Source organism: Mobula hypostoma, chromosome 6, assembly GCF_963921235.1.
Source record: "Mobula hypostoma chromosome 6, sMobHyp1.1, whole genome shotgun sequence".
NCBI classification, from domain to species: domain Eukaryota; kingdom Metazoa; phylum Chordata; class Chondrichthyes; order Myliobatiformes; family Myliobatidae; genus Mobula; species Mobula hypostoma.
The window spans coordinates 182,454,746-182,481,060 of NC_086102.1; the positions used below are offsets into that span (position 1 = coordinate 182,454,746).

The 26,315-nt window shown below is 45.1% G+C and overlaps 2 protein-coding genes across 7 annotated transcripts in view; one reads left to right on the forward strand and one right to left on the reverse strand.

Moving 5' to 3' along the window:
* abcb11a (ATP-binding cassette, sub-family B (MDR/TAP), member 11a) overlaps window positions 1–1,141 on the reverse strand; it is a 113,089-nt gene extending 111,948 nt beyond the window's left edge. For both annotated transcript variants that reach the window (XM_063052376.1, XM_063052374.1), the window contains exon 1: window positions 1,062–1,141. The gene's annotated coding sequence lies outside the window, so the exon portion shown is untranslated. The remainder of the gene's footprint in view (window positions 1–1,061) is intronic.
* Window positions 1,142–14,847: 13,706 nt separating this feature from the next.
* LOC134348652 (dehydrogenase/reductase SDR family member 9-like) overlaps window positions 14,848–26,315 on the forward strand; it is a 37,536-nt gene continuing 26,068 nt past the window's right edge. For 4 of the 5 annotated variants that reach the window (XM_063052378.1, XM_063052380.1, XM_063052381.1 and 1 more), the window contains exon 1: window positions 14,848–14,927. In XM_063052378.1, coding sequence (XP_062908448.1) covers window positions 14,875–14,927 — 53 coding nt within the window. In that variant the 5' untranslated portion in view covers window positions 14,848–14,874. Of the gene's footprint in view, window positions 14,928–15,159; window positions 15,267–26,315 lie in introns of those variants that run through there. The other variant, XM_063052379.1, reaches the window with a different exon arrangement.

A 26,315-nucleotide genomic window follows, 5' to 3' on the forward strand; every position in this document is an offset into this window, starting at 1 on the left:
GTGCAAATACAAAAAGAAAGGAAAAAAAAGAAATAATAATAATAAATAAGCAGTAAATATTGGAGAACATGAGATGAAGAGTCCTTGAAACTGTCCATAGGTTGTGGGAACAGTTCAGTGATGAGATGAGTGAACTTGAATAAAGTTATCTCCTCTGGTTCAAGGGCCTGATGGTTGAGGGATAATAACTGTTCCTGAACCTGGTGGTGTAGGTCCTGAGGCTCCCGTACCTTCTTCCTGATGGCAGCAGTGAGAAAAGAGCATGACCTGGGTGTCGGGGAACCCTGATAATGACGTTGCTTTCCTGTGACAACGCTCTATGTAGATGTGCTCAATGTAGATGTACAATGTACATGTGAGAAATAAAGTTAGTTTTCTTCTTCAAATGACACTGCCAGTCCAATAAGAATAACTGGACATTGTGTAGCTTTCACATCAACACAAACTCCTTGAATTCCTGAAACACTACTCTCTATAGATTGTAGAAACTTTGTAAGCACGAAATATTACTTAATTTGATCCAGAAATGCATAGAAGTCATCCAAGATCTAAATTTGGCAGTAAATCGATGGACTGTCATTCCTGTGACCAAGTGCTTGATTCTCTGTGGGAACTTGGCAATGTTGCTGTTAATCAACTCATCCTCAAATGCAATTGATCCTCCAACATACATTTGTACAAAACTCACTAAATTTGGACCCAAATTGGCATCTATAGTCCACAAATAATTGGTGCTAGCCCAACCACTTTTTTGGCTTTCCACATATCAAATAATTTATGAAATTGGTGCAAAGTACTCCATATGATAAGATATAGGAGCAGAATTAGGCAATCTGGGCCATTGAGTCTGCTCCGACATTTCGTCATGGCTGATCTTTTTCCCTCTCAGCCCCAATCTCCTGCCTTCTCCTTGAATCCCCTCATGTCCTGACCAATCAAGATCAATTGAAACACTTGACAGAAGAGTGGAGTAAATCATAGCTATTGCTAAAATTATACTGAACTTCAAAATACTACCTCACATCAACACTAAGGTCTAACATGCAAACTTGTTTACTTACAACTTATTCAATGTAAAAATCAGTCAACAGATCCTTTCCCGTGGCTACTCTCATCTGTACTGAAGCTCTTACGGGTCCACCTCACCTCTTTGGAAAATGGTAATCAATAGTGTCAAAGTTTAATCAGCTACCATTAGCCTGCATAAAAGGTACATGACCTGAGGTTTATTGCATCTGCTGGTATTTTGCAAGTCCTGCTCGAAGCAAATAATTAAAAACACGTCAAATCGATTATTAGTTTTTCTAAAATCCCATATATTTCCTCAGATTAATCTGTGCATGTTCATTCCTGATATTTTATTAATTACAAACAAATAGAAATACTTGTTCAAGTGCTTTCCAATTTGTCAATCTGAGTTAGATTTCAGTGTACAAACACTGATTTTAAATAAAAGTAACATTTCATTCAATTTTTTTTCAACGTAGGGAATTGTGTGAAAGAAAGCAGAAGGAACAATTTAAAATTAAAATATTTAAATATGGCATTTTTCTAATATTCAGGGTTCAGTTGAGTAATAACCCAACCGAAATGTGGAAATGTTAATTATTAATGATGGCAGTGAGGGAAATAGCCAGATGTTCAGGGTTTTCTGATTTAGCAATCTGATAGCCAGTGATTACTTTCTTTTTGTAGCAAATGGGTTCAAAAAACTTCATTGGCAACTTCTTAAAAATATGAAATCCCACGCAAATAACAACAGAAACAAGAGCTCCCTAATAGGTGATACATTTTTGAAAGTCAAACTAGTGTGGGGGTTATTCTATGAACGGTAGAGCACTAGGAAATGTAAGGGATCAGAGGGACTTAGAAGTACGATATACATGCAGACCTCACTGAACACAGTGTCACAGACAGACAAGGTGAAGAAAAAGGCATTTAACGTTTGTCAGTTCGGACACTGAGTAAAGGAAATAGGGCATTAATTTATTGGTGACGCTGCACTTGGAAATACTGTGTACAGTTTCGGTCAGCCTGCTGTGGGAAAGAAGTGGTTAAACTGGGAAGAATGCATTAAAGACTTACGAGGATGTTGTCAGGACTAGAAGTCCTGAGTTATAGAGAGAGCTTGGCCTGGCTAGGTCTGTATTCCTTGGAACATAGGAGAATAAGGAGTGAGCTTGTAGAAATGTTAAAAATTACGAGAGGCATAATTAACATAGCTTTTATGTATTTATTTATTGAGATATAGTGCAAAATACGCCCTTTCAGCCCTTTGAGCAGCGCTACCAAGCAACCCCTGACTTAATCCCAGCCTCATCATGAAACTGTTTGCAATGACCAATTAACCTACCAACCAGTACGTCTTTGGACTGTGGAAGGAAACCAGGGGAATCCCACGTTGTCAAAGTTCAAAGGTTCATTTATTATCAAAGTATACAACTCTGAGATTCTTCTTCTCCAGATAGCCACGAAACCAAGAGAGAAAAGAACAGCAGCATAATCATCAATAACCCCTCCCCGCACAAAAAAACAAAGAAAAATGGAAAAGGCACATCAACCCCCAAATACCACTTCCCCACATACAAAAAATGAGGACGATCTGGCGAAAAATACAGAATATAAAAAACTATAAGACTGAGAAAAAGTCCACAGGCCAAGTCCATATCCAAAATGCAGAAAACCTGGTGAACATTCTATGAACACAGCGGTGGCCTCTCCCCTTACCGGCAGCAGTGCAATCGCACCAGCAAGCAAAAGGCAGTCTCCCCTGTCCAGCAACAGAGCAATCCCATCAGTGAGCAAAAGGCAATCTTCCCTGTCCAGCAACAGAGCAATCCCACCAGTGATCAAAAGGCAGTCGTAGGACTTTATGACTGTAAAAACAGACTACCCCAAGGCCTTTCAATAACTGACGTGATGGTCTCAATTAACTTAAAATTGTTTATCTGAAAATTTAAAACAATGAATTCAAAGACAGTCACACTTTTCTTCTGGCTCTGCCTTGTCATGATAATGCTTTAGGCTACCAGTGACTAGCCTAAGGTTTAGTCACTAGTAATGCAAGTAACTCCAGTGAATGAACATTCCTTGTATTGGTGCCACATGTCGTGTACTAACATGTGGAATAGAATTCCTATTTTTTCATGAGCATTCCTTTGTTAGCTAAGGGAACATTAATTTCCACATTTGCTGAGTCTGTCATATCCAGTTATTGTCGCAATCTACATTCCTGGTCATTTAGACTTGAGTCAGGATTTACGGTTATATGTCACCCACCTTTTCTAGTTCTTCAACAAACATACAATCTGTTGTTTCATATTAAAATTTATAAACTTATGGAGGAACAGATCATTCCCCACAGCTCTGGCAATCAGTGTTTGATCCTGACACATGGTAGTATAGTGGTTAGCACAACACTTTACAGTACCAGCGACCCGGGTTCAATTCCCCAACGCTGCCTGTAAGGTGTTTGTACGTTCTCCCCCATGAACGCGTGGGTTTCCTCTGGGTGCTCTGGTTTCCTCCCACAGTCCAAAGACGTACCAGTTGGCAGATCAATTGGTCATTGTAAATTGTCCCATGATTAGGCTAGGGTTAACTCAGGGACTGCTGGGCGGTGTGGCTCAAAGGGCTGGAAGGGCTTCTTCTGTGCTGTATCTCAATAAATAAATAAAATTAAAAGATAAATACTGCATCTGTGCAGAGTTTGCATGTTTTCCACTGGATGCCCTGGTTTCCTCTCGTGTAACAAAGGGAGAGTCATGGAAAAATACAGCACAAAACAGGCCGCTTGGCCCATCCTGTCCATGCTGAACCATTCAGACTGTCTAGTCCCAAAGGCCAGCAATGAGACCACAGCCCTCCTGTGTACATTATCCAAACTTCTCTTAAACATTGAAATCGAAACTGTATTCTCCACTTGCAGACAGCTCATACTACACTTTCACGACCCTCTGAGTGAAGATGTTTCCCCTTATGTTCCCCTTAAACTTTTTACCTTTCACCCTTAACCATAACCCCTAAAGGTAGTCTCATCGAACCCCTGTGGAAAAAAGCCTGCTTGCATTTACCCTATACTCCTCATAATATATATATCTCTCTCTCAAATCTCCCCCAATCTTCTACGTTCTAGAAAATAAATTTCTAACCTATTCAATTTTCCCTTATAACCCAGTACTGGCAACATCCTTGAAAATTTTCTCTCTACTCTTTCAATCTTATTTACATCTTTCCTGTAGGTAGGTGACCAAAACTGGACATAATACTCCAAATTAGGCCTCATCAATATATTATACAATTTCAACATAACATCTGCTGATTGCTAAGTTAATTGGCTACAGACCATTAGCCTTTGTGAAGGTGGTTAGTGGGAGAACCAGCAAAATTACAATCTGCATATGTGAGAGAACAGGTTGAAGTAAAAATAATTGAGAGAACAGCATTGATGCATCCATAGGGCATTGGATATTGACTATGTGGACTTTAGTAAGGACTTTGACAAGGTCCCACTTATAGGCATCCATTAGCTTCGTGAGACCATGGATTTGTGCCTAGGACGGTTTCCAGGGCGCAGGCCTGGGCAAGGTTGTATGGAAGACTGGCAGTTGCCCATGCAGCATGTCTCCCCTCTCCACGACACCGATGTTGTCCAAGGGAAGGGCACTAGGGCCGATACAGCTTGGCACCGGAGTCGTCACAGAGCAATGTGTAGTTAAGTGCCTTACTCAAGGACACAATACACTGCCTCAGCTAAGGCTCGAACTAGCAACCTTCAGATCATTAGACCGATGCCTTAACCACTTGGCCACGCGCCAACAAGGTCCCACATGGCAGGCTGATCTGAAAGGTTTTGGTTCAAAGATCCAATGATCAAAGTACATTTATTACTGAAGTATGTATGCAGAATAGAACCCTGAGATTTGTCTTCCCCACAGACAGCCACAAAACAAAATAAAACAGGGAAAGCCAGTGTAGTGGATTCAGAATTGTCTCCGTGGTAGGAAGCAGAGGTATTGGTTTAAGGGCAATTCTCTGACTAGAGGCCTGTGTCTAGTGGGTTGCCCCAGTGGCCAGTGTTGGGACCTCTGTTATTTATTATTTATGTCAATAATTTGGATGTTGAATGCGTATGGAATGATTAGCTAGTTTGCTGAAGATACTAAATAAGGAGAGGTGTTGTTGAGAATGAATTACAAAGAAATGTTAAATCAATTAAGGAGATGCACTGAGGAATGGCAAAATGGTCTTCAACTTGGTTCAGAATGAGGTGATGCATTTTGAACATTCAAACCAGGTTAGGACCGATACAGTGCTTGGCAGGACATGGTGTGATACAGAGGGACCTGGGAGTGTAAAGGCACAGTTCGTCAGAAGTGGCCATACAAGTAGACATGGTGGTGAAGAAGGCATTTAGCATGCTGCCCTTCATTAATTAGGGTATCAAGTTTAGTAGGGATATTATGTTGCAGTTAACAAGTTATTGGTACATTGAATATTGATCACCCTGTTGCAGGAGAGACATTGTCCAGCTGCCGAGGAGATTTATGAGGATACTGCCTGGACTGGAGGGCTGAGATAAAAGGGATATGCATAAAGTAGATGGTCATCGTTCTTTTTTCCCCAGGGTTGGGGAATCCAAAACTAGAGGGCACAAGATAAGAGGGGAAAGATTTAAAAGAGACACTTTTAAATCCTTTCCCTTATAACCCAGTACTGGCAACATCCTTGAAAATTCCCATCCTTTCCATGTCTCATTGGAAAGTACCTGCTCAGAATCACTTGCAAATATCCCCTGAACATTTGCCACATTTCTTCTGTACGTTTCCCTGAGAACATCTGTTTCCAGTTTATGCTTCCAAGTTCCTGCCTTATAGCCTCATAGTTCACTTTACTCCAATTAAACATTTCCCTAACTTATTTGTTCATATTCCTCTCCAATGCTATGGTAAAGGAGATAGAATTGTGATCACTATCTCCTAAATGCTCTCCCACTGAGAGATCTGACACCTGACCAGGTTCATTTCCCAATACCAGATCAAGTACAGCCTCTCCTCTTGTAGACTTATCTACATATTGTGTCAAGAAACCTTCCTGAACACACTTAACAAACTCCACCCCATCTAAACCCCTCACTCTAGGGAGATGCCAATCAATATTTGGGAAATTAAAATCTCCCACCACAACAACCCTGTTATTATTGCTCCTTTGCAGAACCTGTCTCCCTATCTGCTCCTCGATGTCCCTGTTACTATTGAATGGTCTATAAAAACACCCAAAAGAGTTATTGACCCCTTCCTATTCCTAACTTCCACCACAGAGATTCTGTAGACAACCCCTCCATGACTTCCTCCTTTTCTGCAGTCGTGACACTATCTCTGATCAACAGAGCCACGCCCCACCTCTTTTGCCTCCCTCCCTATCCTTTCTGAAACATTTAAAGCCTGGCACTTGAAGTAGCCATTCCTGCCCTGCACCATCCAAGTCTCTGTAATCACAGCTGTCTCTAAGCTGCATTCATGCATATGCAGACAACTCAGGTCGATGAGATATTTCCTGATTTGCCATCAGCCGCAGTCTCCAGCTCCACGAACACCATTGTTCTGACCTGCACTTTAAACTCAATCTACAATCTACATTCAGGTCTGAAGACTGGTTGCTGTTGAAGTTAATATTTTCTATATTCCATAACTCCAGAATACACCATAAAATATTCAATAGGGTGAATGGACTCCTGTGTTGTAAGTATAATACAAATACAAACATTACAGACATTCTCTGACCATACCCCTTAAAACTCATTTCATTTCTGATTTTTACCAGTGTGGAAGAAACGTTATTAAACTGAAATGTTTTTATTTTGTCTGGCCTATTTGCTCAATGTTTTCAGAATTTTCCATTTTGTTGATTTTCAAAATTTTTTGTCAGTTTTAAGCACTTGTATCTTCTAAATGGTGAGCACACTTAAGGAAGCAAGTGGACTGCTCTTGCGTTCCATTTGTATTCATTCTTTTTATTACTCTTCACTGTGTCTGTACAGTACTGTGCAAAAGTCTTAGGCAAATATATCAAAAGTTGAAAGGTTCATATTATTGTCAAAGTATGCACGTATAATGCAACTCTAATATTCGTCTGCTCCAGATAGCCATGAAATACAGAAGAAAGATAGTTGTTTAAGAAAAGGCATCAACTCCCCCCCACATGAAAAAGGAAAAGAAAAAGAAACAAAACACGCAACCCGCAAATCCCCAAACCCAGTCCTCACACAAAACTAACTGATCGCCCACATATAAAACAGCAAACCCCAAACCCCTTCCTCACACAAAACTAACTGATCGCCCGCATATAAAACAGCAAACCCCAAACCCCTTCCTCACACAAAACTAACTGATCGCCCGCATATAAAACAGCAAACCCCAAACCCCTTCCTCACACAAAACTAACTGATCGCCCGCATATAAAACAGCAAACCCCAAGCTCCTTCCTCACACAAAACTAACTGATCGCCCACATATAAAACAGCAAACCCCAAGCCCCTTCCTCACACAAAACTAACGGATTGCCCACATATAAAACAGCAAACCCCAAACCCCTTCCTTCTCACAAAAACTAACAGCCAGGGTGTCTAAGGCTTTTGCACAGTACTGTATTTGTCAACGTGGAACAGAGAGTGAGTTTGTAAATCTGGTGGGAGCAAAGGATGTTGGGAATGGTGACAGTGGAGCGCCAAGGGAGGGGTGTGGGACAGGTGGCAGAGGAGGAGTGCCAGGGGTGGAGGGTCGTGTGGGTGCAGACACACCGAGCCCTGAGATACCAGGCAAGGATATTTGATTCCAAATATTGGTTTATTGAACATTACAGAATGTCTCTCTGTTGCTTCCCACTTCCTCCCTTCTCCCTTCCCCTTTTCCCAACCGTGATTCCCCTCTCCCTGTCCCCTTCCAACTCAGCCCAGAGTAGATTTCCACATCAGAATCAGATTGATCATCACTCTTGTACGTCATGAGAGTTGTTATCTTTCACAGCAGCAGTACAGTGCAATACATAAAATTACTACAGTACTGTGCAAGTGGTTTTAGGCTCTCCAGTTATTTTCATTCATTCGTTCATTACGTGCCATGTCATATGGCATGGGCGATCATGGTCTTTCCATGACCATGATTGTTCTTGGCACATTTTTGTACATACGTGGTTTGCCATTGCCTTCTTCTAGGCAGTGTCTTTACAAGATCGGTGTTCCCAGCCATTACTCTTCAGAAATTGTGGTCATCTAACCTTGACTTGTGATATGCTCCAGCTGCTCGTACGACCGTCTACCTCCAGCTCTCATGACTCACATGACCCTGATCAGGGGGCTACACCTTGCCCAGGGTGACCCACAGCCTAGTGGAGAGAAGGAACGCCTTACACCTTCATTGCTTGAGACATATTACATTCTGCCACCCACCTACTGAGATACATGTGTCTAAAACTTCTGCACAGTACTCTACTTTTTGTGTTTTCTTTTCAGGGGATATGGAATTATGCTGGAAAATGAGGCTGAGGTAAAGAGTAATGAACAGTCTTGTTGAATGGGGAGCCAATATGATGGGCTGAATAGCCTTCACCTGCTTATATTTCTTAACCTACCTTCTCATTCCTGAATTTTGACCTTTTTGTGAAGTTCCTGAAACACTTCATAGGTTTGCTTTTTATTTCATTGTAAATTATATTTTAATTGAATATTCCTGAGGGTGGTTTTAAATATTCCCACATTGTTCTTGTTTGTCAAATTTTCTCTTTGCTGCTGCAGAGACACTATCTTCACAAGAAAGAAGAACACCTGATGAGACAAAGGTGATAGAGTCATTGACAGCAAATCTTTTATTTATTGATTTGGAGATACAGTGCAGAATAGGCCCTTCGGGCCCTTCAAGCCACACCAACAAGCAACCTTTGATTTTTCCCTGGTTCAATCCTAACCTAATCACGGGACAATTTACAATTAACCTACCCCCAGGCGTCTTTGGACTGTGGGAGGAAACCAGACGACCCAGAGAAAACCTAAGCATTCCATGCGGAGGACATACGGACTCCATACAGAAGATGACTGATATGAACTCTAAACTCCGACGCCCTGAGCTGTAACATCGTGCAGAACGCCGCACTACTGTGGTGAATGATTTGTTATAACTTAACTTCTGTGAGGAATAATTCATATTTGATAGCTATGAAACTAAGTTGAGTAGACGAATTAGAGGCAGAAGTTGGAGGACTGTGGTGCATCTGCTCACCTACCTCCAGGAAAAATATCAACGAACTTGAAAGAGTGCAGAGAAAATTTACAAGGATGTTGCCGAGACTTGAGGAACAGAGTTATAGAGAAAGTTAGGACATTATTTACTTGAATGTAGGAGAATGAGTGGAGCTCTTATAGAGGTATACAAAATTATGAGCAGTATAGATAGGGTAGATAAGTACAGACTTTTTCCCCTGATGTGGGGTGAGAATAGTTCTAGAGGTCATAGGTTTAGGGCAGGAGTTCCCAACCTTTTTTATGCCATGGGCCAATACTATTAAGCAAGGGGTGCATGGATCCCAGGTTGGGAACCCCTGGTTTAGAGTGAGAAGTGAAATATTTAAGGGGAATCTGAGGGGAAACATCTTCCCTCAAAGGGTGGGGAAGGTATGGCCTGAGCTTCCAGTGGAAAATGAGGCTGAGGTCAATTGCAAATTTTCAGAGCTGTTTGGATAAGTATACAGTTAAGAGGGTATGAAGGTCTATGGTCCAGATGTGGGTAGATAGGACTAGGCAGAAAAACAGGTTAGCACGGATTAGATAGGTTGAAGTGCCCCATGGGTCTATTAACAGATTGTACATCAGAAACAGGAGAAAGTCTGCAGATGCTGGAAGTCCAAAGCAACACACACAAAATGCTGGAGGAACTCAGCATGTCAGGCAGCATCTATAGGAATGAACAATCAACATTTTGGGCTGAGACCTCTCTTCAGGACTGAGAAGGAAAGGGGAAGATGCCAGAATAAAAAGATGGGGGAGGGCAAGGACCATTGCTAGAAGGTGATAGGTGAAGACAGGTGGGTTGGAAAGATAAAGGGCTGGAGAAGAAGGAATCTGATAGGAGAGGAGACTGGGCCACAGGAGAAAGAAAGGAGAAGGGGACCCAGGGGGAAGTGACAGGCTGGTGAGAAGAGGTAAGAGGCCAGAGTGAAAATAGAAGAAGAAGGGAGGGGAGGGAATTTTTTTTTTACAAGGAGAAATTGATATTCATGCCATCAGGTTGGAGGCTACCCAGATGGAATACAAGGTGTTACTCCTCTACCCTGAGGGTGGGCTCATCTTGGCACAAGAGGAGGCTGTGGACCGACATGTTGGAATGAGAATGGGAATGGGAATCAAAATGTTTGGCCACCAGGACGTTCCACTTTTGCTGGATGGAGCAGAGATTGTACATCATCTTCTACAGTACTTTCATTCTCAAACTAAGTCTCTTGCTAGGACAACGTCTCACTGAAGCTGTAATATCACCCGCAGTCTCTCGTTGAGTTTCAGATAATGGTTTTAAGCTGTGAGTACAAATATCAGTGATTAATCATTAGTTGGAACTAATTCCCCCTTGCTCCCTGTTCAATGAATTGAGTTCTTTAGACTGAGGTCATCAGAGACTAACAATATTTGTTATCTGCTTATTCTTGCGTAATATTTAATTTGCATTGTGTCAAAGTTTATCGTTCTTCCTTAGGTTCCAAGTAGTGTCCAATGTCTGGGACTATCTCAGCTCTTACCAACCTTTCCAGTTATTTTAGCTGTGTACAAGCTATATTTCTGTAAACAATAAGGTCAAAATCTTTGCGGTCATGCCTGATCTCAACAAATTTCATCTGCGCCTTTCAGATATTTTGGTGTTATGTTAAATGGTTACGTTAAGTCATACCTTTACATATATATTTTTGGAATTTACGTATTTCTTGAGATACGTGGAATAGGCCTTTGAATCGCACTGCCCAGCAACCCCTGATTTAACCCTAGCCTAATCACAGTACAATTTACAATGAGCAATTAACCTACTAACCGGTATGTATTTGGATTGTGGGAAGAAACCAGAGCACCTGGAGGAAACCCGTACACTCCACAAGGAGGACGCACACGTATGGCATTGGAATTGAACCCTGAACCCCAACCTGCAAGCTGTAATAGCGTTGCACTACCAACTACACTACGGTGGCATCCAGTGATGCAAGATCATGCCTTTACCATAATATATGTCAGAAAGTATTTATACCATTAGTTGAGTCACAAACCCCAATCTATTCTCTCTTTTTCCTTCATTATTACTAGTTTTGTTGGAATACTGATTCAAATATTAAAAAGAATACTTGGTGAGACTAGGCAATGGGGTGGCCAGGGCTTAGCTAGTAGAAAATATACACATTGTTAGCCCCTTTGCTAAAAATATACAGTAGATCAGGCTATAACATCTGCCTTCTTAAGGGACCTGGTTAGGAAATTACTTTTGTGTGGTTCAATGTATAGCAAGTGTCAAAGGAGGTGGCCATGGTAGAACTGACAGTGTCTTGAGTGGACTGGTTTGAGGGGGCAATTCAGCGTAAGAAAGCCAAATACCAGGAGCACAAAATAATCTGCAGATGCTGGGGTCAAAGCAACACTCACAACATGCTGGAGGAACTCAGCAGGTCGGGCAGCATCCATGGAAAAGATCAGACGTTTCGGGCTGGAACCCTTCATCAGGACTGTAGAGGGAAGGGGCAGAGGCCCTATAAAGAAGGTGGGGGGAGGGTGGGAAGGAGAAGGCCGGTAGGTTCTACCAGAAGGAGAAGGTCTGGAAGGCTGGAAGGGTTCCGGCCCGAAACATTGACTGTTCGTTTCCATGGATGCTGCCCGACCTGCTGAGTTCCTCCAGCGTGTTGTGAGTGTTGCAGATACAAGGAGCTGGTAGAGCAGTGCCAGTGACAGGGGTGTGAACCTATAGAGCTGGGGTGTAGAGGTTTTCCTAGCGGCTTGCTGGACAGAACCACCCTCCCTCTGGTATTGCAGGGGCTGCAAAGAAAAGAGCCATCAGCATCTTCAGAAGCTGCTGAGCAAACCTCCAGATGGCTGTGAATCAAGAGGAGTGACCCATGGACCCGGTGCTGCTGGGACACAAGTCGGGGCCTGATCAATCCTGGCTGGGTCACCTAGGTGACGGTGTCTGATGTTGAAAGACCCAAAACATCTAATGACCCCAGGTTACATCATGGATGATATGTCCCAGCACATCCTAGGATGTTTCTCAGCACCACAACTGCTTTATAAGAATTTTAATTGCCATCTAGGATAATGTAGTCCATTTGATTGTTCTATCACCTTAAGTAAAATACATTGCAATTGCCTACCTAGCATCTTTCAATCTTGTAATGTCTTCCATGAGGAAGGGCAGACTGTACACCATCTTAACTTACAGATGTATCAATACTTTTATTTCAAACATGAGAAAGTCTGCAGTTGCTGGAGATCCAAAGCAACACACACAAAACGCTGGAGGAACTCAGCAGGTCAGGCAGCATCTACAGAAAAGAATAAACATTCACCATTTCGGCCTGAGACCCTTCTTCAGGACTGAGAAGGAAGGGGGGAAGTTGCCAGAATAAAAAGGTGAGGGGAGAGGTGAGAGGGTAGCTGGAGGGTGATCGGTGAAGCCAGGTGGGTGGGAAAGGCAAAGGGCTGGAGAAGAAGGAATCTGATAGGAGAGGAGGGTGGACAATAGTTGAAAGGGAAGGAGGAGTGGACCCAGGAGAATGTAATAGGCAGGTGAGAAGGGGTAAAAGGTCAGATTGGGAAGAGAGGAAGGGGGGGGATTTGTTTACTGGAAGGAGTAATCAATATTCATGCCATCAGGTTTGAGGCTACTCAGATGGAATATAAGAATTTGCTTCCCTGCCCTGAGGGTGGCCTCATCTTGGCACAAGAGAAGGCCATGGGTTGACAAGTTGGACTGGGAACTGGAATTAAAATGTTTGGCTACCGAGAAGTCCCATTTTTGGTGGATGGAGCGGAAGTCCTCGACAAAGCGGTCCCCCCATTTGCAACAGGTCTCACCCATTGGAGGCCGTATCAGGATCAGTGGACACAATAGACGAGTCCACCTGATTCACAGGTGAAATGTTGACTCACCTGACAAGACTTTAGGGCTGTGAATGGAGGGAAGGGAGGAGGTGAATGGAGGGGAGGGAGGAGGTGAATGGAGGGGAGGGAGGAGGTGAATGGAGGGAAGGGAGGAGGTGAATGGAGGGGAGGAAGGAGGTGAATGGAGGGGAGGGAGGAGGCGAATGGGCAGATGTAGCATGTAGGCAGCTTGCAGGGATTCCTTTATTACTCTTCTATTGGGATGCAGCGCGGAACAGGCCCTACCAGCATTTCGAGCAGCACCGCCTAGCAACCCCGGAATTAATCCTAGCCTAATTAAGGGACAATTTACAATAACCAAGTAACACACCCACAGGTACATCTTTGGATTATGGGAGGAAACCAAACACCCGCCCAGAGGAAACCCAGGCTGTCACAGGGAGAACGTACAAAGAACTTTCAGGCAGTGGCAGGAATTGATTCTGGGTTGTTAGCACTATAAAGCGTTGTGCTAACCATTAGTTCTGCCCACTGAACACCTTGTTTAAGCTGCAAATAAATGTTAGCTTTAATAATTAAACATAGATGAAGAAAAAAATTCTCAGACATTTCAGAGTTTGAAATGCCATCATTAGTTCTGCTGACATTGGAGTGACCCCACCTTCCTTCAGCAGTATCTCTCTTCTCTCTTTCTTCCCCCTCTCTCTTTCTCCTCCCTCCATCTCTCTCTCTCCCTCTCTCCCCCAATCCCTCCCTCCTTCTCTCCCCCTCCCTCCTTCTCTCTTCTTCCCTCCCTCTCCACCTCTCCCATCGCTCCATCCCTCTGCTCCCTCCCTTTCTCCCCTCCCCCTCTCCCCCTTCCTCCTTCTCTCCCGTTTCTCCCTCTCCCCTCCCTCTATCTCCCCTCCCTCCCCCTCCCTCCTTCTCTCCCCTTTCTCCCTCTCCCCCCTCCCTCCTTCTCTCCCCTTTCTCCCTCTCCCCTCCCTCTATCTCCCCTCCCTCCCTCCCTCGTTCTCCCACTCCCCCTGCCCCCACCTCTCCCCACCCTTCCTCTCTCTCCCCCACCCTCTCCCTCCCTCCCCCCTCCATTCCTCCCTCTGTACCTCTCCACATCCCCCTCATTCCCTCTCCCCTCCCCTTCCCTCTCTCACCCCTCCCTCCCTTCTCCCACCTCTCTCCTGCCATCCCCTCCCTCCCTCTCCCCATCCCCCTTCCTCCCTCTCCCCATTCCCCTCCCTCCCACCTATTCTCTCCCCTCCCTCCCCCTCCCTCTTTCACCCCCTCTCTCCTCCTCCCTCCCTCTCTCCCTCCCCGTCCCTCTCTCTCTCCCCACCCTCCCCTCCCTACCTCTCCCCCTCGCTCCATTCCTCCCTCTGTCCTGCCCTCCCTCTCCCCATCCCCCTCATTCCCTCTCTCCTCCACCTCTCTCCCCCTCCCCTCTCTCCTCTACCCCTCTCTCCCCTTCCCCCCTCCCGCCCTGTCCCTTCCCCCTCTTTGTATCACCCCTCTCTCTCTCTCTCTCTCTCTCTCTCTCTCTCCCACCTCCCCTCCCCACATCTTTCACCCCCTCCCTCCCTCCCTCTCTCACCCCCTCTCTCTCTCTCTCTCTCTCTCTCTCTCTCTCTCTCTCTCTCTCTCTCTCTCTCTCTCTCTCTCTCTCTCTCTCTCTCTCTCTCTCTCTCTCTCTCTCTCTCTCTCTCTCTCTCTCTCTCTCTCTCTCATTATTGTGGTGTCAATCACACTTAAGGAGGCGCATGTCACAAATGATGTTTGAACAAACGATGACTCTTCCAACTCATCATTGTCAGTAAGTGCGAAGTTGTAACCAACTCTTACACGAACGCTGCAATACATCCAAATACCTTTCCTCCCAGCATGTTGTGGTTTGTACAATCATTCACATTTTTTATGAAGCAAAAATTTGGCACGCCCAGCCCCACGTATCTCTCCACCCATACAAGTTACTGGCGGGGCGGGGGGGGGGTCGTGTTTTATTTTGTGCTTGATATTTAAATAGCAAACATTAGATAGATCGTACTTTTTGCGTGAGTTCGGCACGTTCGCCCGTAAAATTGAGATCTGCATTTCCGGGCTCTAAAACGCGAAACTGCCCGGAACAAGTCAGAGAATTGGGCACGTTCTCCAGGTAAGAATCGTCTCTCCTCTGGTTTAATCACCCTTCACGATTGCAGTCTTAAAGGCAGACTCTGAAATAGTCACTATCCTTTTGCCTTCCCTCCCTCCCTCACTCCCCCCTCCCTCCCTCACCCCTCTCTCTCCCTCCCTCACCCCCCTCTCTCTCCCTCCCTCACCCCCCTCTCTCCCTCCCTCACCCCCCTCTCCCCTCCCTCACCCCCTCTCCCCTCCCTCACCCCCCTCTCCCCCTCCCTCACCCCCTCTCTCCCCCTCCCTCACCCCCCCTCTCCCCCTCCCTCACCCCCCTCTCTCCCCCTCCCTCACCCCTCTCTCTCCCCCTCCCTCTCACCTTCCCTCCCTCGCCCCCTTTCGCCGCGCGAATGCCGATGCCAGTTATATGTGAATTATGCTTTCTTCATTTGGCATTTTAATATCGTAGACTAGAAGTAGTAGAGCACAGAAACGTGTCGTTCGGCCCGTCACATTCACTCTAACCTTCTGACTCTTCGTCTTTCTGATGTACAAGCAGACTCAACGGGCCAAAGAGCCTATTTGTGCCGCTATATCTTTGCTTTTTAAGAACTTAACCTGTATAGACATACCGAGCAACACACACACACATACATACAAAATGCCGGAGGAAATCAGCAATTCAAGCAGCATCTATGGAAACGAATAAATCGTCGACAGCAAAACAGGTCGACCTGATCTCGGCCCAGAACGTCAACTGTTCACTCTTTTCCGTAGACGCTGCCTGGCCTGCTGGGTTCCTCCAGCATTGTGTACCGTGGCATGCAAAAGTTTGGGCGCCCCTGCTCAAAATTTCTGTTACTGTGAATAGTTAAGTGAGTAGAAGATGAAATGATTTCCAAAAGTCATAAAGGTAAAAATGACTCTCTAACTTCCGTTAATGCCCCAAATTCCCTTCTTACCCCATCCCTTATTTATTTTTTTTATTTTTCCCCCTTTTCTCTCTCTTTTTTCTCCCTCTGCCCCTCTCACCATCTCTTTCCTGCTCTCCATCCTCCTCTGTGCTCCCTTCCCCCTTTCTTTCTTTCTAGGCCTCCTGTCCTATGATCCTCTCATATCCCTTTTGCCAATCAACTGTCCAGCTCTTGGCTCCATTCCTCCCCCTCCTGTCATTTTGGATCTCCCCCTCCCACTTTCAAATCTCTTTCTAGCTCTTCTTTCAGTTAGTCCTGATGAAGGGTCTCGGCCCGAAACGTCGACTGTACCTCTTCCTAGAGATGCTGCCTGGCCTGCTGTGTTCACCAGCATTTTGTGTGTGTTGCTTGAAGTTCCAGTATCTGCAGATTTCCTCGTGTTTGTGAAGTTAAAGATGAAACATTCTTTTCAACATTTTAACCAAAATTAACGTAGAAAATAGGTGCAGAAGTAGGCCATTCGGCCCATCGAGCCTGCACTGCCATTCAGTATGATCATGGCTGATCATCCAGCTCAGAACCCTGTACCTGCCTTCTCTCCATACCCCCAATCCCTTTAGCCACAAGGGCCATATCTAACTCCCTCTTAAATATAGCCATGAACTGGCCTCAACTGTTTCCTGTGGCAGAGAATTCCACAGATTCACCACTCTCTGTGTGAAGAAGTTTTTCCTCATCTCGGTCCTAAAAGGCTTCCCCTTGATCCTTAAACTGTGACCCTTTGTTCTGGACTTCCCCAACATCGGGAACAATCTTCCTGCATCTAGCCTGTCCCATCCCTTTAGGATTTTATACATTTCAATAAGATCCCCCCCTCAATCTTCTAAATTGCAGTTGATCCAGTCTTTCATCACATGGAAGTCTGGCCATTCCAGGAATCAATCTGGTGAACTTTCTTTGTACTCCCTCTATGGCAAGAATGTCTTTCCTCAGATTAGGAGACCAAAACTGCACACAATACTCCAGGTGTGGTCTCAGCAAGGCCTTGTACAACTGCAGTAGTACCCTCCCTGCTCCTGTACTCAAATCCTCTCGCTATGCCCACTTTCAATGACTGGTGTACAATGACACCCAGGTCTCGTTGCACCTCCCCTTTTCCTAATCGGCCACCATTCAGATAATAATCTGTTTTCCTGTTCTTGCCACCAAAGTGGATAGCCTCACATTTATCCACGTTAAATTGTATCTGCCATGAATTTGCCCACTCACCCAACCTATCCAAGACACCCTGCATCCTTTTAGCATCCTCCTCACAGCTAACACTGCCGCCCAGCTTTGTGTCATCCACAAACTTGGAGATGCTGCACTTAATTCCCTCGTCTAAGTCATTAATAGATATTGTAAATAACTGGGGTCCCAGCACTGAGCCTTGTGGTACCCCACCAGTCACCGTTAACATTAGTGTATTATTTTTGTTTTGTACAATTTTAGAGTGGTAAAAAGGAAAAGAGCACCATGCAAAAGTTTGGGCACCCCGAGAGATTTGAGCTCTCAGATAACTTTTGCCAAGTCTCAGACCTTAATTAGCTTGATAGGGCTATGGCTTGTTCACAGTCATCGTTAGGAAAGGCCAAGTGATGCAAATTTCAAAGCATTCTGAATACCCTGACTCAAACCTTGTTCCAACACTCAGCAGTCATGGGCTCCTCTAATCAGCTGCCTAGCATTCTGAAAATTAAAATAAATGATGCCCACAAAGCAGGAGAAGGCTAGAAGAAGATAGCAAAGTGTTTTCAGATAGCTGTTTCCTCAATTCATAATGTAATTAAGAAATGGCAGTTAACAGGAACAGTGGAGGACAAGTTGAGGTCTGGAAGACCAAGAAAACTTTCCAAGAGAACTGCTCGTAGGATTGCTAGAAAGGCAAATCAAAACCCCTGTTTGACTACAAAAGACCTTCAGGAAGATTTAGCAGACTCTGGAGTGGTGGTGCACTGTTCTACTGTGCAGCGACACCTGCACAAATATGACCTTCATGGAAGAGTCATCAGAAGAAAACCTTTCCTGCGTCCTCACCACAAAATTCAGTGTCAGAAGTTTGCAAAGGATCATCTAAACAAGCCTGATGCATTTTGCAAACAAGTCCTGTGGACTGATGAAGTTAAATAGAACTCTTTGACCGCAATGAGCAAAGGTATGTTTGGAGAAAAAAGAGTGCAGAATTTCATGAAAAAAAACACCTCTCCAACTGTTAAGCATGGGGGTGGATCGATCATGCTTTGGGCTTGTGGTGCAGCCAGTAGCACTGGGATCATTTCACTATTAGAGGGAAGAATGAATTCAATTAAATACCAGCAAATTCTGGAAGCAAACATCACACCGTCAGTTTAAAAAACAGAAGCTGAAGATGAAAAGTGGATGGCTTCTACAACAGGATAATGATCCTAAACACACCTCAAAATCCACAATGGACTACCTCAAGAGGGGCAAGCTGAAGGTTTTGCCATGGCCCTCACAGTCCCCTGATCTAAACATCATTGAAAATCTGTGGATAGACCTCAAAAGAGCAGTGCATGCAAGACAACCCAAGAATCTCACAGAACTAGAAGCCTTTTGCAAGGAAGAATGGGCAAAAATCCCCCAAACAAGAATTGAAAGACTCTTAGCTGGCTACAGAAAGCGTTTACAAGCTGAGATACTTGCCAAAGAGGGTGTTACTAAGTACTGACCATGCAGGGTGCCCAAACTTTTGCTTCGGGCCCTTTTCCTTTTTTGTTATTTTAAACTGTAAAAGATGGAAATAAAAAATGTAATCATGCTTAAAATATTAAAGAAATGTGTCATCTTTAACTTAATGCCTTTTGGACATCGGGTCATCTTTTACTCGCTTAGCTATTCACAGTAACAGAAATTTTGACTGGGGTGCCCAAACTTTTGCATGCCATTGAATGTGTTGTTGTGGATTTCTAGCATCTACAGAATCTCTTATGTTTATAGACATACAGAGATGGAACAGTTAACAATACCAATAATTATTTAAGCACCAGCAGAAGGGTCCTAATAAGTTTGCTTTACAGCTTTTTATGTCACCTTGCCTGTGACTACCAGAAACTACAGAGAGTTATGGACACAGCTCAGTACATCATGGAAGCCAATCTCCCCTCCAGGCATTGCTCAGCAATCCCCCAATTTAATCCCTGCCTAATCATGGGACAATTTACAATGACCAATTAAGCTACCGATATTTACATGTTTGGACTGTGGGAAGAAACCAGAGCACCTGGAGGAAACTCACACAAAGTGTTGCGCTAACTACTATGCTCCCGTGCCACCCATCACTCTCCTTTCTTTGGGTAGAAGATGGTATAGAAACATAGAAAACCTACAGCACAACACTGGCCCTTCAGCCCACAAAGTTGTGCTGAACATGTCCTTACCTGAGAAAATACCTAGGGTTATCCATAGCCCTCTATTTTTCTGAGCTCCATATACCTGTCCAGGAATCTCTTAAAAGACCCTATTGTATCTGCCTCCACTACTGTCGCCAGCAGCCCATTCCACGCACTCACCACTCACTGCGTAAGATCCTTACCCCGTTATCTCCTCTGTACCTGCTTCCAAGCATCTTAAAACTTTGTCCTCTCGTGCTAGCCATTTCAGCCCCGGGAAAAAGCCTCTGACTATCCACACAATCAGTGCCTCTCATCATCTTATACACCTCTACCAGGTCACCTCTCATTCTCTGTCGCTCCAAGGAAAAAGGGCTGAGTTCACTCAACCTATTCTCATAAGGAATGCTTTCCAATTCAGGCAAAATCCTTGTAAATCTCCCCTGCACCCTTTCTATAGTTTCCACATCCTTCCTATAGCGAGGCGACCAGAACTGAGCACAGTACTCCAAGTGGGGTCTGACCAGGGTCCCATGTAGCTGCAACATTACCTCTCAGCTCCTAAACTCAGTCTCATGATTGAGGAAGGCCAATGCACTGTATGCTTTCTTAACCACAGAGTCAACCTGCACAGCAGCCTTGAGTGTCCTATGGACTCGGGGCCCCAACATCCCTCTGATCCTCCACACTGCCAAGAGTCTTACCATTAGTACTATATTCTGTCATCATATTTGACCTACCAAAATGAACCACCTCACACTTATCTGGGTTGAACTCCATTTGCCACTCCTCAGCCCAGTTTTGCATCCTATCGATGTCCCGCTGAAACCTCTGACAGCCCTCCACACTATCCACAACACCTCCAACCTTTGTGTCAGCAAATTTACTAACCCATCCCTCTGCTTCTTCATCCAGGTCATTTATAAAAATCACGAAGAGTAAGGGACCCAGAACAGATCCCTGAGGCAAACCACTGGTCACCGACCTCCATGCAGAATATGACCCATCTGCAACCACTCTTTGCCTTCTGTGGGCAAGCCAGCTTTGGGTCCACAAAGCAATTTTCCCTTGGATCCCATGCCTCCTTACTTTCTCAATAAGCCTTGCATGGGGTACCTTATCAAATGCCTTGCTGAAATCCATATACACTACATCTACTGCTCTACCATCATCAATGTATTTGCTCACATCCTCAAAAAATTCAATCAGGCTCGTAAGGCACGACCTGCCTTTCACAAAGCCTTGCTGACTGTTCCTTATCATTATTATGCTTCTCCAAATGTTCATAAATCCTGCCTCTCAGGATCTTCTCCATCAACTTACCAACCACTGAAGTAAGACTCACTGGTCTATAATTTCCTGGGCTATCCCTACTCCCTTTCCTGAATAATGGAACAACATCTGCAACACTCCAATCCTCAGGGACCTCTTCTGTTTCCATTGATGATGCAAAGATCATCGCCAGAGGCTCAGCAGTCTCCTTCCTCGCCTCCCACAGTAGCCTGGGGTACATCTCTTCCGGTCCTGGTGACTTATCCAACTTGATGCTTCCAAAAAGCTTCAGCATATCCTCTTTCTTAATATCTACATGCTGAAGCCTTTCAGTCCACTGTAAGTCATCTCTACAATCAGCAAGCTCCTTTTCCGTAGTGAATACTGAAGCAAAGTACTCATTAAGTACCTCTGCTAGCTCCTCCAGTTCCATACACATTTTTCCACTGTCACATTTGATTTGTCCTATTCTCTTGCGTCTTATCCTCTTGCTCTTCAATACTTGTAGAATGCCTTGGGGTTTTCCTTAATCGTGTCCGCCAAGGCCTTCTCATGACCCCTTCTAGCTCTTCTAATTTCTTTCTTGAGCTCCTTCCTGCTAGCCTTATAATCTAGCTCTCTATCATTACCTAGCTTTTTGAACCTTTCGTAAGCTCTTCTTTTCTTCTTGACTAGATTTTCAACAGCTTTTGTACACCACAGTTCCTGTACCGTACCATCCTTTCCCTGTCTCACTGGAACGTACCCATGCAGATCTCCACGCAAATATCCCCTTGTTCTGTTGTACTCGATCGGACCCGATGCAATAGCAATTGTACCACAAATACACTGTCTGGAGTGCCCGGCGCTCGTGGTGTTTTAGTCAGGGTGAAGGCCAATCGTTCTGCAGTTAAGACTATAGCGGTCAGAAAGTGATAAAAAGGGGGGAATGACGGAATGAAGGGATAGGTAAATGGGGGAAAAACAGCGGGGTTGACGGTATCACAGTATGCAAAGGTGAGGAGTGGGTTATTAAGTAATGCTATTTCATAACGGCTTAGTCTGGCCTGAGTCAGATGTTGGGTCTGGTGGGAAGTCAGCAGAGCTACAATGGTATGGGACGAATACACTGTAATGGCTGTTGGAGAGTGATGTTGGAAGCAGCCATAACCAGGGAGTAAATGGCCGGGAGCATCTGCGAACAGGGTGGTAATCCCTGCACTACGGGGTCTAACTTAGTGGAATAATAGGCAACAGGCCTACGTCTATCCCCATGAATCTGAGTGAGCACTGCAGTGGCACAATCATCTAAAACATTCACAAAAAAGCTAGAAAGAACGGTCATAGAGTGGCTGGCCGAGAGCAGGTGATCACGAGAGGGATTTCTTCAATTCCTCAAAAGCCTCTCTCTGTTGCTCAGTTAGCTCTAGGGGCCCGTTAAGCGTACTGGAAGCCAGAGGACTCAAATGCTTTGTATACAGAGCAACATTGGGAATCCACTGTCTGCAAAAGTTTACCAGACCAAGGAAAGCATGCATGGCTTTCGGTGTAGATGGCAGGGATCGGGGTCACTCTCTCTGGGGTGAGGTGCCTTTCGGTTGTACTCAAAAGGGTTCCCAGAAATCTTGGGCCCTGTTCACTTTTTGGGGTGGGATCACGTATCCCCGTGAATGCAGAGCATTCAGAAGCGTATTGGTGTCCTGCACGTTTGAGGTTTCTGACGGGCTTGCCAGTAAGAGGTCATCTACGTACTGTTTTACCGTAGAGCCCCCTGGAAATTGTAAATCTCTAAGCTGCCTATGTAATATCTGCGAGAAAATGGTGGGGGAGTGCACAAACCCTTGGGGTAACCTAGTCCAAGTGTACTGCTGATCTTGAAAGGTAAATGCAAAAAGGTACTGTGACTCGGGAGCAAGGAGTATTGCAAAAAAAAACGCATGCGGCAGATCGACTATAGTAAAAACTTGGGAGTCCGGTAGAATGTTGCTTAAAATTGTAGCGGGATTAGGGACCACCGGATGTACAGGCTGCACAATTTCATGCTTTATTTTGGTTGGCTTGGAATCCCTGCCATGACTCCAAAAATGCTCAACTGCCCTTTTCATGGCCTGCTTGTTCCTATCGGGCCAGTCCATATCAGTTCTAATAGCCTTGGACACATCCTTGGGGACGCACTGCAATATCATCGAAATAAACTGGGGCGAAGTATTGCCAGCATTATAAGCGGCATCTCCAGCATAGGTTGCATAAAGGGAGCAGAAGCGTTCCCAAAAATCGCAACCATCCTCTCCCACCTTTGGGCGGCATTCGAGGACCTTGGTGATGTCTACAGGATGCTGTAAAGTTTTCCTTAGAGTCTTTTTTTTTATCTTATCCACCTGTTCTGGGGGCGGGGTTGTGGTGGAAAAGGACTCCCAGTTGGCATGATCCCCTATAACGCCTTTCCATTTCTCCTGCTCACTGGTCGTAAGAGCCATGCAGCACAAGCTAAAGAGATCCTGGGGAGTCGTCTGAAACATTTGGATTGTACCAGTCGATAAATCCCTCGGGATCATTTTTCCTGTTCGGGGCCTGATTCATGATCATACACATTTCTTGGGGCTTCCAAGGAGTATAAACCTGCCTAATAGCCGCCTGGTTCGGCAGCCCTACCCAAGGGTTGGGAACGGCCCTGTTGGGAAATTGCCCCGGGATCCCTCTCCCTCTGGGTCTCGGGTCTTCGGAATCATCATTTTCAATACCAGAGTCATAATCAGTATCCGTCTCAGGGTCTATCAGGGGGCCATCTCCCACCGAAAGGTTTCGTCGCCTCCTAGTCTGGCGCCTATTACTCTCCCGTCACCGAAGTTGTCCCCTGGTTCGGGAGGCTATTGGGCTTGGGGACGGTGTATTCAGAGGTGCCTGGGGTTGGGCAGCAGTAATGTTACATGGAGGCGGTGGCGTCATGGGTTGGGGTCGAATGCGGGCAACGGGAATGTGCCATACCTCCTCCTCCTCAGTCTCATTTTCATTAAAGAGCATGGGCAGTCCGGACAGGCCAAGAGGTACCTCAGTTTTACTTTTCCCGGCTTCATCATCGTCCTACTGTCTATCCTTAGCCCCCCTATCTCTTTTTTCCCTATCCTGTTTTTCTTTATTCTTATCGTGATCCTCACCCAGTCCTAATATCTCCCACGATTTCGTATTTCCTTCATTGTCACATACACTAATCCCTCTGCGACGTGCGTTATGCTCCCAACTACTTCGCTTTAATCTATAACCCCTACTCCCCATTAATCTTGTGCTGTGTCTCTCTGCACCCAATTCAAGGTCCTGACCTTCGCGTGGGGGATTTCCCCTCTTAGCAACCGGTCTAAGGCAGGGTGCTGGGACAGGCAAATTGTCACAATGTTCCCCAAAACGTATTTACAGCATCCGGATAGATTGCAGAGGAGAGTCACTTCCCCTGTGTTTGGCCAAACGTCTGCTCTGCCCTGTGCTGGTCAATTTACTGCGCTAGACACCCCGGCCCCCCACGCCAATTAGAATGGTTACCAGCTCCAAAATGTAATAGCTTACTGCCACTAACCCGCTGACCAATTTGCTGTAACACACTCAAAGAAAATGTAATAGATCACTACCAATGATCCGCTGCCCAATTGTTAGCACCGGCAGGCTTTAATATTCACAATACTTCGTCGGGGACTGTAACCCCTTACCTTACCTTATACCTCGTCGGGGACTGTAACCCCTTTTTTAAACTGTGGTACTCGGGCGATCCTCAACTCAGGTTTCAAAAGCAAGCCGTCAGAGGATTACCTGCCAGACGAGGGGATCGTCAAGGTGGGCAATTAATGAGAGAGGTCAAGGTCACTCTTACCTTGTGGGCCCACCTGTCTCACGTCACCGCCACTGATTCGACCTCTGACACCGTCTAACGGAGATTCCTCATATTTGGACTCCTGTCTGGCTTGCCAAATTGTCGTACTCGATCGGACCCGATGCAATAGCAATTTGTACCATAAATACACTGACACACGTAATTCTTTTCAAACCTTTATTCTTTAGTCATAGCATGCTATGGGGGAGGTTACAGACTGATCTCCCGAAAGAGCCAGTCCAGAAACTGCCCCCGAATTACACAAACAACAGGAATTCTGCAGATGCTGGAAATTCAAGCAACACACATAAAAGTTGCTGGTGAACGAAGCAGGCCAGGCAGCATCTCTAGGAAGAGGTGCAGTCGATGTTTCAGGCCGAGACCCTTGTTAGTCCTGACTAAGGGTCTCGGCCTAAAACGTGGACTGCACCTCTTCCTAGTGATGCTGCCTGGCCTGCTGCGTTCACCAGCAACTTTTATGTGTGTTGCCCGAATTACACTGTTCTCCACAATTTATAACATTGATCAGGTAGCAGGAAATCTTACCATTACAAGTTTAGACAATATTAGAATCATTTCAATCACATGCTAAGATACAATTAGATGTAAGATAATCATTGGTCAGTTAGTTATAATTATTTTAAGCCAAAGCTGGCCCATCAGTTCCCCATTCGAACCCCTTCCCCTTTTCTCAAGAACATTCTAGCCGTTACCTCATCCCTCCCATATTTAGCTATGCCTTGAGCTGCTTCTGCAAGATCAGATAGTTCCTTATTTGAGCCTTTGCCTATCTTTAGAGAACAATGACTAGTACGTCACTGGTTGCTGGGTAAAGTTTCTTTTCGACTGTCCAAAACAGTAAGCTAAGGTGCTTACTGTTGCAGTGACCTAGCCTCATTGCTGGGACCCCAGTTGTTTACAATATATATTAATGACTTGGATGAGGGAATTAAATGCAGCATCTCAAAGTCTGCAGATGACACAAAGCTGGGCGGCAGTGTTAGCTGTGAGGAGGATGCTAAGAGGATGCAGGGTGACTTGGATAGGTTGGGTGAGTGGGCAAGTTCATGGCAGATGCAATTTAATGTGGATAAATGTGAGGTTATCCACTTTGGTGGCAAAAACAGGAAAACAGATTATTATCTGAATGGTGGCCGGTTAGGAAAAGGGGAGGTGCAACAAGACCTGTGTGTCATTATACACCTGTCATTGAAAGTGGGCATGCAGGTACAGCAGGCGGTGAAAAAGGCGAATGGTATGCTGGCATTCATAACGAGAGGATTCGAGTACAGGAGCAGGGAGGTACTACTGCAGTTGTACAAGGCCTTGGTGAGACCACACCTGGAGTATTGTGTGCAGTTTTGGTCCCCTAATTTGAGGAAAGACATCCTTGCCATAGAGGGAGTACAAAGAAGGTTCACCAGATTGATTCCTGGGATGGCAGGACTTTCATATGATGAAAAACTGGATGAACTAGGCTAATACTTGCTGGAATTTAGAAGATTGAGGCGGGATCTTATTGAAACGTATAAAATCCTAAAGGGATTGGACAGGCCAGATGCAGGAAGATTGTTCCCGATGTTAGGGAAGACCAGAATGAGGGGTCACAGTTTGAGGATAAAGGGGAAGCCTTTTAGGACCGAGATGAGGAAAAACTTCTTCACACAGAGAGTGGT